This window comes from Patiria miniata, unplaced genomic scaffold, assembly GCF_015706575.1.
Source record: "Patiria miniata isolate m_02_andy unplaced genomic scaffold, ASM1570657v1 HiC_scaffold_10, whole genome shotgun sequence".
NCBI lineage: Eukaryota > Metazoa > Echinodermata > Asteroidea > Valvatida > Asterinidae > Patiria > Patiria miniata.
In genome coordinates this window covers 3,389,268-3,401,752 of record NW_024037048.1, presented here as the reverse complement: position 1 = coordinate 3,401,752, position 12,485 = coordinate 3,389,268, and the positions used below count along the sequence as shown (strand labels likewise).

At 40.2% G+C, this 12,485-nt stretch overlaps 1 protein-coding gene across 1 annotated transcript; it reads left to right on the top strand.

Annotated features, from left to right (window-relative positions):
• The first annotated feature begins 708 nt into the window (after window positions 1–708).
• On the top strand, window positions 709–11,641 carry LOC119735673. The gene is made up of 8 exons (XM_038209484.1): window positions 709–803; window positions 2,255–2,418; window positions 2,969–3,319; window positions 3,937–4,185; window positions 4,491–4,652; window positions 5,315–5,424; window positions 7,461–7,530; window positions 8,349–11,641. Exons 2-8 carry the CDS (start codon window positions 2,385–2,387, stop codon window positions 8,741–8,743), a joined length of 1,371 nt encoding a protein of 456 aa, XP_038065412.1. The 5' UTR covers window positions 709–803; window positions 2,255–2,384; the 3' UTR covers window positions 8,744–11,641.
• Window positions 11,642–12,485: the final 844 nt, after the last annotated feature.

The window sequence follows — 12,485 nt, the reverse complement described above, 5'->3', positions numbered from 1 at the left end:
AAATGCGCATACGTGATCACTGGATTAGTAGTACTAGTAGGTTCCGGTCAGCTAACTTCAAGTAAAACACGAAGCGAAGCGATAGCGAGTATACGTCCATTTGGACATTCCTGTTTTATGGCGTTGTGTACGATCTTTGAATGCAGTCCACATTCACTACCATCGATCGATGTGCATGACCACCGTTAACCGCGTATGGCGTACATAAGTGCCCTTTAATCAAATTATAAGTGGTTGAACGGGGGTCAGACAAGTCGACCGTTGAGACAACTCGACTCGGGACAAGTCGCCCGTTGAGACAACTCGACCGTTGAGACAACTCGACCGTATGTGCGATAAATGGAAAGACAAGTCGACCGTTGAGACAAGTCGCCTCGCATGTTTTTGGGCCTAGTTTTGGGGATAGTACCGGGGATTTTGACGGCGGCTGATCGCCGTTTGGGAGTTATGACACGTAACAGAGCAGAGCCGATATAGCGCAGCGTGATTGTCCGTGCACATCGTTCGTTTTTGCCGGGCCTGTGCGCGCATCTCCGGTCAACCGCGTGGCCGTACCGTGCACGTGCCGTGCACGTTAGCTGTCTCAACGGTCGAGTTGTCCCGAGTCGAGTTGTCTCAACGGTCGACTTGTCTCAACGGTCGAGTTGTCTCAACGGTCGACTTGTCCCGAGTCGAGTTGTCTCAACGGTCGACTTGTCTGACATTCTGTTGAACCATGTGCACCTAGTGGACTGTTCCTTGTGTCTGACTGCTGCAGCATTCCTTCCTCCACTGTGTATGCAGCCACGTCCTGTTTGCGGACGGTAAGTAGAAATATAATATAACGTTGTTTTATTTAGTAATGTCGCGGTCTTTGAAGTTTAATGGGAAAGATTCCCATACCTGGCCATCATTAATTTTTCCCTGCACTCTTTGTACTTGTACTTGTAGTGACCCATCAGCCATCAGAATGTGGTAATGTCCTCAACAGTCAAATTTAGCAGGGAAAATATTAGCCCCGTAAATGTGGCCTATTTACTGGACTATACCTCCGTAAATAAAGGCCACACTATAAGTATAAGATAGTGGATATTTTGCCGGAGGTAATGCCGGCAAACTAACGTTTACTAAAGGTTTGCCGGTGGCAATCCATATCAAATTAAATTCCCACTAAAAGTCGTGTAGCACATTTGGTGCAGTGGTTAAGCAACGGCTTTCGTGAGTGGGAGGACCCAGGTGCAATTCCGATCCCTGCCACTTTTCTATGTTTTTTTTTCCCATCCCCAAATAAATAAGAATATTCTTCTTTTATTATTTTAACATGTCTCAAACATTTTAGATAGTGGATATTTTGCCGGAGGTAATGACGGCAAACTAACGTTTACTTAAGGTTTGCCGGCGGCAATCCATATCAACAGAGGGCGCTGTACTCTTTAAGATAGGGCTGAATTATAAGATGTATTAAATTCCCATCAAAAGTTGTGTAGCACGTTTGGTGTAGTGGTTAAGCAAAGGCTTTGGTGAGCGGGATGACTCGGGTTCGATCCCGATCCCCGCCACATTTTAAAGTTTTTTTCCCCATCCCCAAATAAATAAGAATATTCTTCTTTTATTATTTTAACATGTCTCAAACATTTTATTGCAGAGTATTACATTTTCTTTTTCAGATTTGTGGCTCTGGAGGATTTTTTTTAAAGGGAAATAAAGTCCGAAATTATAAAATGGTCTGAATTCCATCTTGTGAATACGAGGTTACAACGATACAAAAGTACAAAAGTACAAAAAAACAGTAACTGCGCATGTTCAGTGCATATCCGGCAAACTAACTTTTACTAAAGGTTTGCCGTCTCCGGCAAAATATCCATGCACTGCCTAAGTATAACTTATATAGCCTACTCACAGCGGTTATTTTCACATTCAGACTGCGTGCATTGGAACTTGGCCTAATGATGTTCGAAACATAAAAACTGGTACTGGTTGGTATTAAACATGTTATTAAGTTATATATGAGAAAGTACATTGATTTTATGACAATTTATTAAAAGTAAATTATCGCTCTGCGGATGTACTCATTGGCTTGGACCCCCCCCCCTCCCCCTGTATGCATGGTGTATGTAATGTTAGTAACCCCTCCCCCTTCATAATTATGTACTTTATGGACGGCCCCACAGCAGTGAATAACCCAGAGATGCGTAGTAGATCTAGGGTCGAGGTATTGCCCTTTTTTTTTTAATTTCCAGTTAACAGTCCAACCACATTTTCATCCCTCTAACAGGCCTGTCTATTTTGGTGTTCTGTGGGGGTCACCCCATCCTTGCCAGGAGCTGTCTTGTCCCTCTACCCACTACCTCCGAGAGCACATCCTACCCACAGCCTGACCTACTCTGCATGACTACTTAAGCAACATGAAGGCACTACAATATGTCATGCTGTTTTTTTGTAAGTTCATATGTGTGCATGATGATGTATTAACTAACCGACCTGAAATCCTTCAAAATCTTCTTTGCCAAAGTGGAGGAATTTGGAGGATTCAGGTTACATGGCAAAAGTGTGTTACTGATTTTGTAGGATGCACAGCTTTGGTCTTGGGCCGGATGTGGTGTTGTTTTTGCTCAGCCATGCATAAATATAGGCCTGGTTTATGCTTGAAATTCTCCGTACTGCTCCAGGATGTCACTGTCCAAGCCTCAACATATTGACAGTTGTGCACTGCTGCAGAATTTTGCAGGGTTCAGGCAATGGTCACCCCTCCAAGAATCATATTCAAGAAATAATGACAGAATTTGCAGGATTGAGGCTATATGCTTGCTATTTTTCCCATGAGGCCAATTGGAGGATTTTGCAGGATTGAGGCTACATCCTAGCAAAAAGGCCTCTAGGTGGAGTTAGGGTTAAAAGCTTTCTGTCAGTGTCATACGTACAACACTGGTACATCTACATGAACATGACCACTCAGTTAAGAGATCCTTAATCTGTTTTATTTTTTCAGCGGGTTTTTGTCATGTCACATCAGCCTCATCTGACTCCAGTCATGTCTACCTACAACGGGGCAAGCCTGGAGAAATACCAAATCCCCACGTCACTGGGAATTCCACCAATCTGGAAAAAATCTCCTCAGCCTACTGGTACAAACTGACGTCTGAGGGAAAACCACTCCTTATTTCAAATTTTGAAGGCAGTATCATACCAAGAACCAAGTATATCAAGAGGTTCAACATGACAGAGAATTTTTCACTCATTATTAACAATGTCACCGACAGAGATGGAGGGCAGTATATCAGCAGAGTGGTTAAAAAAAACCAAGTACTGCCAGAGAGCTCAGTGGATGTAACCATTTTCGGTAAGTACAATGTACAAAGCTGACGTAATTTGACTAAATTCTGCCGCTCTGTTATGCCACTTTGTAAATGGATGAAGGTTGTCTTGTTGGTCGTATGAAGAAGAAAAACCTAATATAATCCTTAATGAAGGTCTATCGAGTGTTGACAGGGATAACAGTTGCAGACAATATCAAAAATTGCCAAAAATAATACTACTGGTAGTTTTATTTCACTCCAAACCCTAACCTCCCCCAACCCATCAAACCCCAACGACATGTTTTGTTGGAATCTGTCAGGATGGGAACAGTACCCCTAAACTGACGGTCTTTTACATTGGGTTGGCACACCTCCAGAATCAAAGTCAGAAATGTGTGCGTGCAGTTTCCCATATGGTGTTGGAATTTTCCAGGATGGGTATGGTTCCCAGTAAATTATGCTAGGGAGTTAAAGGTTAATAATTTGAATAAAGTTTTCGTCAACAGGTTGTCAGTAGAAAGTATTTTAATCTAAACTACTCAAATATGTCAAATAGAAACAGTTCATATCAGTTTAAGAGACAAGCAAGTGGCTTGAAGGAATCTGTTTATAGACAATGATGGTGTATTGCAGCACAGGTTTTATTTGTACTTTCTGCCAGTGTCACCAAGTGAACCTGCCCCCTGGATTGAGGAGTGTGGAGTGCCCAAGGACCGTAAGGACTACTGCATGATGCAGCTCCCTTCTGAAGAGACATTTTTCTACCTGATGTGTCATGTGACCGGTGCCAGGCCAGCTGTAGATCTGCACCTGCGGCGAGTTCATGCAGACGGGAGCTCTGAGGCTGTAGACCAAGTTTTGCACATAGTCCGGAGAGAGGACAGTTCACAATATGGAGCTATTGGCAAAGGTATGAATCAAAGTGTTTCTATTTCCAATGTAGACCTGAATAAATTTATGTGTGGACAGTGTTTTCTTGTATTTGGCCGGCTAAAATCCAATCTATTTTGATTATTTTGTCCACAGAAGATTCATTGGTTGGTCTTGCTCTTGAAAAAAATTTGAAGGTCTTGTTTTCAATGCCTTTAATTTTGTAAAGTCTGGTACAAAATGATGATATTGCTGTTCAGGCTAATGGTTGACTTAACTGAGGCAAGGGTTTAAACAATTCAGAATTGGGGCGTTTTCTTTTCTTTCCCTTTTTTCTGTTAACAGATAAGGCCTTGTTCAGCACAATGTTATATTTCAATGGGACCTTCCATGGCAACACCACTTTGCTATGCATAGCAACCGGCCTAGCAATGGGAAGGAACAATGGCAGTGCTATGCAAGTCCACATCTCAAAACCGCTCGATGACACGCATGTGCCAAGCACAGGTAAAAAAAACTTCCCAGCATTTGTGGAGATTTCATACACAGGGAATAAGCCAGCTCGGTATCTCAATGAAGTAGTCCAGGACAAAATCGCTGAGGTGTTTTGCGATGTCACGTGAATGCCCGTTCTGCTCGTAATTAACATGCGAGCGTTGTGCGCTCGTCTCCCTGCGCATTCATGCATCTTCGATGAGCGTTCGATTATCCCGAATAACCCGTGACCCATAACATTGTGTGCATGCGCAGTTGAAATACAAAACTGGCTTATTCATCAAGACTACAAGTCGGCACAAGCCAATCACAAGTCATTCAGTCTTAAGTCAAGTCCCAAGCTGTTGAAATGAACTGTGACAAAAGGCATTCTTGTAAAAGTCATCGTTAATACCCTTGTATACTTGCAACCATTTTTGTGATTGACTTGTGATGTGGCTTTTGATTGAACTGTGTAACGTGCGCCAGGTGGGCTTGACTACAGAACCAAAATTCAGCACTTCAATTAAACAGTTTTATGAACAAAGAAAACTGAGTCTGGAATCAAATCCGTAACCATGTCCTTCAGTGACATGACTGTTTTGAATTTTGACCATCGGAGGGAGTATAGTTATGCATTGGGTTGAAGCACATACATGTAAGTGATAATTCAATTTTTTTCCTGAATGCTGCAGCTCGATGGATAACAGAGGTTGAAGGGACAGGACGGCTTGTATTAGAGGGGATCAGCATTGCAGCTCTATGTGCTTTTGCAGTTGGTCTCCTCTTGATGCTGGTGCTCAAGGTTGGTTTCAGTTCAATATAGACGGATCCACAAAGCCCTGCCCTGCACATGGTCAACAACGCATGCTCCTCTCCAATGCGACACTGCATGCTTCAATCAGTTGTGTGCTTGCACCTACACCAGACTTTTCTGGACACATGTGTAATGTCAATCATGACTGTGATAGTGTATTAGTGAAAACACCATGGGGCAGGGCTTGGATTGGTCTTTTAACCCAGGTTTGAGTTCAAGTAATTCACAGTGCATAATGCCCACTTTAACTTCATTCATTGATTAACACTGTAAAACCTCAGTGAATATTTTGATGCCTGATGCAAAATTTTTGGCAATACATGTAAGTACAATCAGATGTTGACTTTGCCCCATGCACTGGGAATGGTGCCAACAGCATGGTATACTCTAGCTTGATGGCACATGCAACGTGAATCTCAGAATCACTACTTCCCCTCTACAACTGGAAACAATGGGCACTAGCAATTCATAGTATAACTCATTTTGTTATACCTCCATCTTGAATACTGTATTTTCATTGGTCTAGAACGATCACGTGTTCAGTTTATAAAGACGTCTGTCACACTCCCTGTGTGATATCACGTACGGCAAAACACTTGTATCGTTGGTACCCAAGCTATTTCCACATGAGTGGGATCAGTGAACTAGCAGATGATAAATCTGGTTCCCTGACTTGAAGACGCCCACCACACGTCTAATCAGAAACAGTCAGAATCTTTTGGTCTGGAAACCACACTTGCAGACCATCAGCTTTTCGGAGTGCTCGACATGTTTTGAGTTGACTCGTCATCTTCAGTTGTATTCATTTAATGTCAGGTTGTGTAAGTACTATAAAGCTTTATTAAACTACTAGAGTGCTAACTCCACATTCTTGCGCATGGAGCTGCTGTGAAGCCGTTCTGGGTGCAGACATTTTGAATTCATGTGCGTGTTTGTAGAACATAATGAAATAAGATGGATTGAATTTTAAAAGTGTACTCTAACGGTTCAAAAAATGACGGTTCAAAAAACGCCACGGCAAAAAGCATCTTGCGGATATGTGCACGCGTTGCACTGTTTGTGCAGAGCGAAATGAAACGCTCATTTGCTGATCTTGCATTTCAGTTTTGGGTGTGTCAACTTCGGTAACGCACTTGTATTAAGAATACAAATGCAGATATGCAAATAGCTATGCAAATAGCTGTACAAAAGCCGTCCAAAATTTTGAGTTTTCCATAGGTTTGTGCACAAATATGGATGTGCCCAGTAGGCATCACTTTGTACATGAGTCAGCACTCTAGTAATTTAATATAGCTCTATGGTTAAGTACCGCAGCTTTTAATATTACAAAGACTCCAAGACAGAGGTATAACAAAACAATTGTTGACTGCTGTGATGTGGGACATGACGTTTTGAACACCTGAGGGGCGCATAGCACCAGAGGCAAAGTCAAGGGTGCTATGTGCCCCGATGTCAATCCAGTCAACAATTGTTAAATGAAGTGGGTAAAATTCAACTTTGGCATTTATCTGCACCAACCAAGACTTCAGTCCAAACATGAAGGAAAGGTTGAGAAACACAAAAGCTTGTCTGTTTAATATTTTGATCAACCCTATAGCAACATCTTTCTATGTTGTATGATCATAATGACAGTATACTTTACATATACTTAAAATATCATTCTTTAAATATTATGCTTTCTTCTTCACATTTTCTTGCACTTACCGTGGAAGTTGCTGCCAGAACAAGTTCAATACGATGCTAATTGCTATTTGATATATAAAAATGTATTAGTTCCACTCACACCCATTGGATAACTCGCCAAAAATATATCATTAAAAAACACACACATGCACGGCGAAAGGTATTATCAGTTGTAGAATATATCATGAAGGATGTATTTTGAAAACACCTGACTTCATCCTAGGAATTTTACTCCTTTATCACATAATGTAACAAATATCTGAATGAGCGTCTCACATCATCAAATTTGAAGTGTGTACACAAACAGCATTGTGTGTTTTCTCTGATTTTATGGTGTGTAGAAGACAGTCTGTAGAATGGAGCGCTTCCAGCAGGCCGTGCCAAGAGAACAGCAGCCCTTTCTTTTGAATGGTAGTGTAACTTTGTGATACTTTTTAAAATATTTATCTCCTCTACCTTAAACTTTTTGTTTTGTACATGATTGCAATTGATGAGTTCCCAGGCTAAAGGGATTCACATCCTGGGGATCGTCTCAAAACTGAAAGTTAGGCCAAAAAAAAAAGTCTCCGGTTTCTGGTATGCGCGCGCGTCGCCGTAGCCATGCGCATCGGCAAAATGAAAAAGGTTTTTTTTCAATGAAAGATGATGTCTCAAAACCGTCAAACTCACTGGTTTGACTGGAATCCTGCTGCTGCACAATTTTAACGTGTTTTTAGATTGGATTATGGTCGAGAACAAGTTTTACGTGGCCTCTCTGGACTCCCATATATTTGCACTAAGTTTTGTCGGGCACCATTTGCAGTCATCAGCCGACATTTGAAGCAAAATAATCAGGTAAAAAAAAAAAAAAGCTGCGTCGCTGCACCACTTTTTGGGCAAGCTCCATACCAGAAACCGGAGACTTTTTTTTTTGGCCTTAGATTGCTACACAGTTCAGACAGTCTTTTCATTAACCCACTTAAATTAACTGTGCTACATTATTAAAGTGAATATGAATAAAACTGCAAACTGCTTTCCCACTGGATTGACCTGAAATATACAAATCTGAAATAAATTAAGGCAGCCTGATGAATCGATCTTAATAAAATCATCTTCGGGGGTAAGATGTTAATTTAGCCTTTGAAAAAGAACTTGTTAAGATCAATAGATTAGGCCGCCTTATAATTCCTCTAAATTTTACATTATCAAAGTGACAGTTGTGACTTTTTTGTTGTGTTTCTTTTTGATAGATCCCACTACAAAATGCGGGATTCCAAAACCACAGATGGACTCATTGAAGGAGAACATTGGCAAAGTGGCCTATGTTGGTTTGACAGACCCCCAAGCGGAAAGGCGTGTCTTTTCTCCAGATGAGTTCCCAAACCCCACACTGGAGATCGGTGTGGGATTAGGCATTTTGTGTAAGGAAACAAGGACCAGCGAAGGGAGAACAGTACCTACTGTGAAGTTCTTACACTTATTTCAAGAATACTATGCAGCTTATTACTTGTCAACAGATCCAGCCACACTGTTACCACAGGTCTGTGGGGAAACCATTCCGAGGAATGAGCACCTCCTGAGGTTTTGCAGGGAGATGAGTGATGAGGCTGCTCGTATAATTGATGAACTCCACCAGCAAGGCTAAGTTGTCTCATCAAATGGTGAGAATGTAGCAGGGTCCTCCAGTAAATTGTTTTCCTTCAGTACTTTCCTTGGGATATTTCACTGTACATTTCGTAGTGGTGGCCTATCCCATCGAATACGACGATGTAGCTCATATCGGTGTCTAGCCGCACGACGATTCACGCAATCAGCAACATACGCCGTTCAAGCAACACGGCCCAGATGGACAGCAGATCGCCAACGAACACGGTCCTGCACCACAGTGTGCCACGAGCTAATAACTGGAATTTGGAAAGCCCACAGATCGTGCTTTAGGACGTTTTTGTCTCACCAGGCGGGCTACTAGAGAATGGTTTTAACCAGCCCGCTGCTGTTTTGACTTGCATTTGGCCAGCAGGCTACCACTAAGGTCGAACCCTTGCTGCAACATTTGTGTCAGAGCAATAGGGGTTATTGTTGGAATCTCCGAATAAACACACAAATAGTGCAGTTGTATTCACTTTAAAGTTGGTATATACGTGCTTTTTCATTAATTTCAAATTTGTTTCCGAACGAATTTTGAAGGAATATAATGCCCTGTAACAAATAAATTTGCTTGTTTGCAAACATTGCATTTGCAGGCCTTGGCACGGTTGTAAAAAGCTAGACAGTGCTGTATGCGATGGCACAGGCGGACTAAGTCAGGCCATGGAGGAAGAAATTACCGGCTTGATTTCAAGTCTATGAATAAAAAGGTGGGACTCTCCTAAATCAAAAGTTGAAATTAATTAATGGATTACTTGTTGGCGGCGGATTTTTTTTCGTGCCATATCTCATTGGAAAGCTAATATGTGTAACTAGTACAATGCTAGTAAATTATCAATTCAATTTGAAAATCTATTTTTCAGGGTGCCACACCCAAAAAGCATGTATACACCAAGTTTAAGGCTGCTTCATATAAGCACAGCAGGAGCTCGTGTAATGTTCAGAAACTTGGGTCAAGTCTCAATATTTTGTTTGTATCAATTGTAAGTTTGAGGTATCTTTTTTACTCATTTTGTAATCATAATGAAATTCCTTATTTCTTGAATCTACCGTTAAGCCTTAAAACTCTTGTTTTTCAGTCTGTTATGATTTCCAATTGCAGCTAAAATTGTTGGATCATTTAGAAAAAAAAATTCTCAGGTAGGGAAATGGACCATGGCCAGTATGGCAAAACATCTATGCTTTTGAAAAATGATGGCTTTTATGCCACACAAGAGGTTTGGTGTAAGAAACAAATGCACTCAAAAAATGTCACTATCAACATACATGCGAAACAGTGAAGAAACAAAATAACAAAATTTGAACGTGCCTTGTCTTGGCGTCATCATTTGTAAATAAAGTTCTGAAATACCTATTGTGCTTGTACAAATTTTATTTATGTGTTAATCTAACTCAAATTAAGGCTGTAAACAGTTTCTTGTACATGTATTTGATTTGATCTGGTACGATTTTCCCATCGGCATTAATCCATTATAACAAGATATCGCTTATTAGCATAAATTTCAATAAATTATATTCAGGTACAAATTTTATTTTTGTGTACATACTATGCAGTTAATATAATCAAATAAAGAGGTGGATTTTTAAATATTTATGTATATTTATTTGACAATAACATCACACACAAGTTTGTAATGCTACAGACTTGTACTTCCTTGCATACAGTATTTCATTTTCTATACTTGGATTTACAATGTGTGTGTCCATGCCTGAGCAGAAATTCAGAGTAAAATCCAATGTTATTTTGAATGGAAAAATCAAATGCTAATAATTTTGCCCCAATGGACTTCCATTTATACTTAAAATTGCGATTTGAATGCAAATTAAAGCAGGGCGTTCTAAAAACGCGGTGGTTATAATTTCTTCAAACTGCAAGGCAACCTACACATGTATGAAGGTTGGTACTTACGGTGCCCTTTAATGCAAGTTTTTGGAAATTCTAGTGTGATTTTTAGGAAGTATTTAATGGAAAAAAAGGCTTGAAAGATGATTGGATTTGTCCTTCCTTATTAATCAAAATCAAAAGTATTGGTTTGATGCCATTTTGAAGCACGGTCTTTGAGCTAAACTGTACAGTTGCAAAAATGTTATGCATCAAGATGTAAAACTAAAAATAGAGTAATTAAATTGCACACACATACAAGTGTGAAATGTCTTTCCTTTGCTGAGGTAAATAATCTAGAGTTTGTTTTGCAAAATTTATTTTTTAGTAGTAATTTTGCCTTCTTCATGATAAAGGCTCTCTTATGAATTTTTACGCCCAATTAAAGTATTGTATTTAAAGAGCCTTAAAAAAAAACTTATTTTTATATCTTTTGTGTGAAAATCAACCAAATTTAATATTAATTCTGAACTTGAAATGCTGCTGCGGTACAATATGAATTGTACATCTGTGAAAGCTGGTCTTTACAACCTATCATAAATGCAGGCAGGTGTTGCAATTAATTACCCCTACTTTAACCCTACCCTTGGTATTTATCCTTGTCCAGGCATAAGTTCTTAATTGTCTCTTTGTTTTCCTTTGTGTTGAATTCTTATGTTGCACTTTTAGTGTGCAGAACACACTATGATCAATGGACTCCATCTCCTCTTTTTCATGTAAGACCATGGTATGTCTTAAGTTGATTTTTTCTCAGCTGATACAAAAACCTCTTACAAATTGAAACATTATTGAAATTGCATGCAACAGTAAGTGTTACAACAGTACGTAAGCGCTTTGCAAGTTGTAAATAATTAAACGGTAAATATTTATGCTAAGAAACACTGGGTGACTTTGATAGTGCTTTTATTGTTGTTGCATGGTACAACCACAGTATACATATACAAACTTTATCAAGTATTTATCTACATGTATATGAACTGTACTTTATATAATATAAGCGGATCAACAAAAACATGAATGTTTAAGTCCTGATTTTGTCATGGTGTCGGTGTTAGGCCGAAAAAAAAAGTCTCCGGTTTCTGGTATGGAGCTTGCCCCAAAAGTGGTGCGGCAACGCGGCTTTTTTTTTTTTTTTTTAACCCGTTTGTTTTTTTTGTTTGTTTTTTTGGCTTCAAATGTCGGCTGATGACTGCAAATGGTGCCCGACTAAACTTAGTGCAAATATATGGGAGTCCAGAGAGGCCACATAAAGCTTATTCTCGATCATAACCCCCATCTAAAAACACGTTAAAATTGTGCAGCAACAGGATTCCAGTCAAACCAGTGAGTTTGGCAGTTTTGAGACATCATCTTGTATTGAAAAAATCTTTTTTTCATTTTGCCGACGCACATGGCTGCGGCGACGCGCGCGCATACCAGAAACCGGAGACTTTTTTGGGGGGCCTTATTGTCATATATGGTCGAGGTAAATCAAATGTGCCCTTATAACCACACCAAAGAGCATGGGCGTCGCCAGGATTTTTTCTAGAGGGGGGCAAAACAATTTTTTGCCCCAAAATGCTTGTATTTTTCAACACATTCTCGATTTATCAGTTTTAGAGGGGGGCAGGGACATTTTGCATTTTGCCCCCCCCCCCCAACTCATTAAATTTACACCACTTTGTCTTTGCTTTTCTTTTTTTTTTCTTTTTTTTTTTTCTTCTTCCTTTTTTTTTCTTTCTTTTTTTTGGCTTTTCCAGGGGGGGGGGGGGGGGGGGCAAGTGCCCCCCTTGCCCCCCCCCCTCGCGACGCCCATGCCAAAGAGTCACTCAAAACAGTTGTAGAAGGCTTTGCATTATTAACTTTCATAGGGCACTTT

Bases quoted from the DNA above. Each gene is read 5' to 3' on its own strand.
- LOC119735673 (XM_038209484.1), top strand. From the start codon at position 2,385: ATGAAGGCACTACAATATGTCATGCTGTTTTTTT. The intron at 2,419-2,968 runs GTAAGTTCATAT...TTATTTTTTCAG, and splicing joins ATATGTCATGCTGTTTTTTT to CGGGTTTTTGTCATGTCACA. The intron at 3,320-3,936 runs GTAAGTACAATG...ACTTTCTGCCAG, and splicing joins AGTGGATGTAACCATTTTCG to TGTCACCAAGTGAACCTGCC.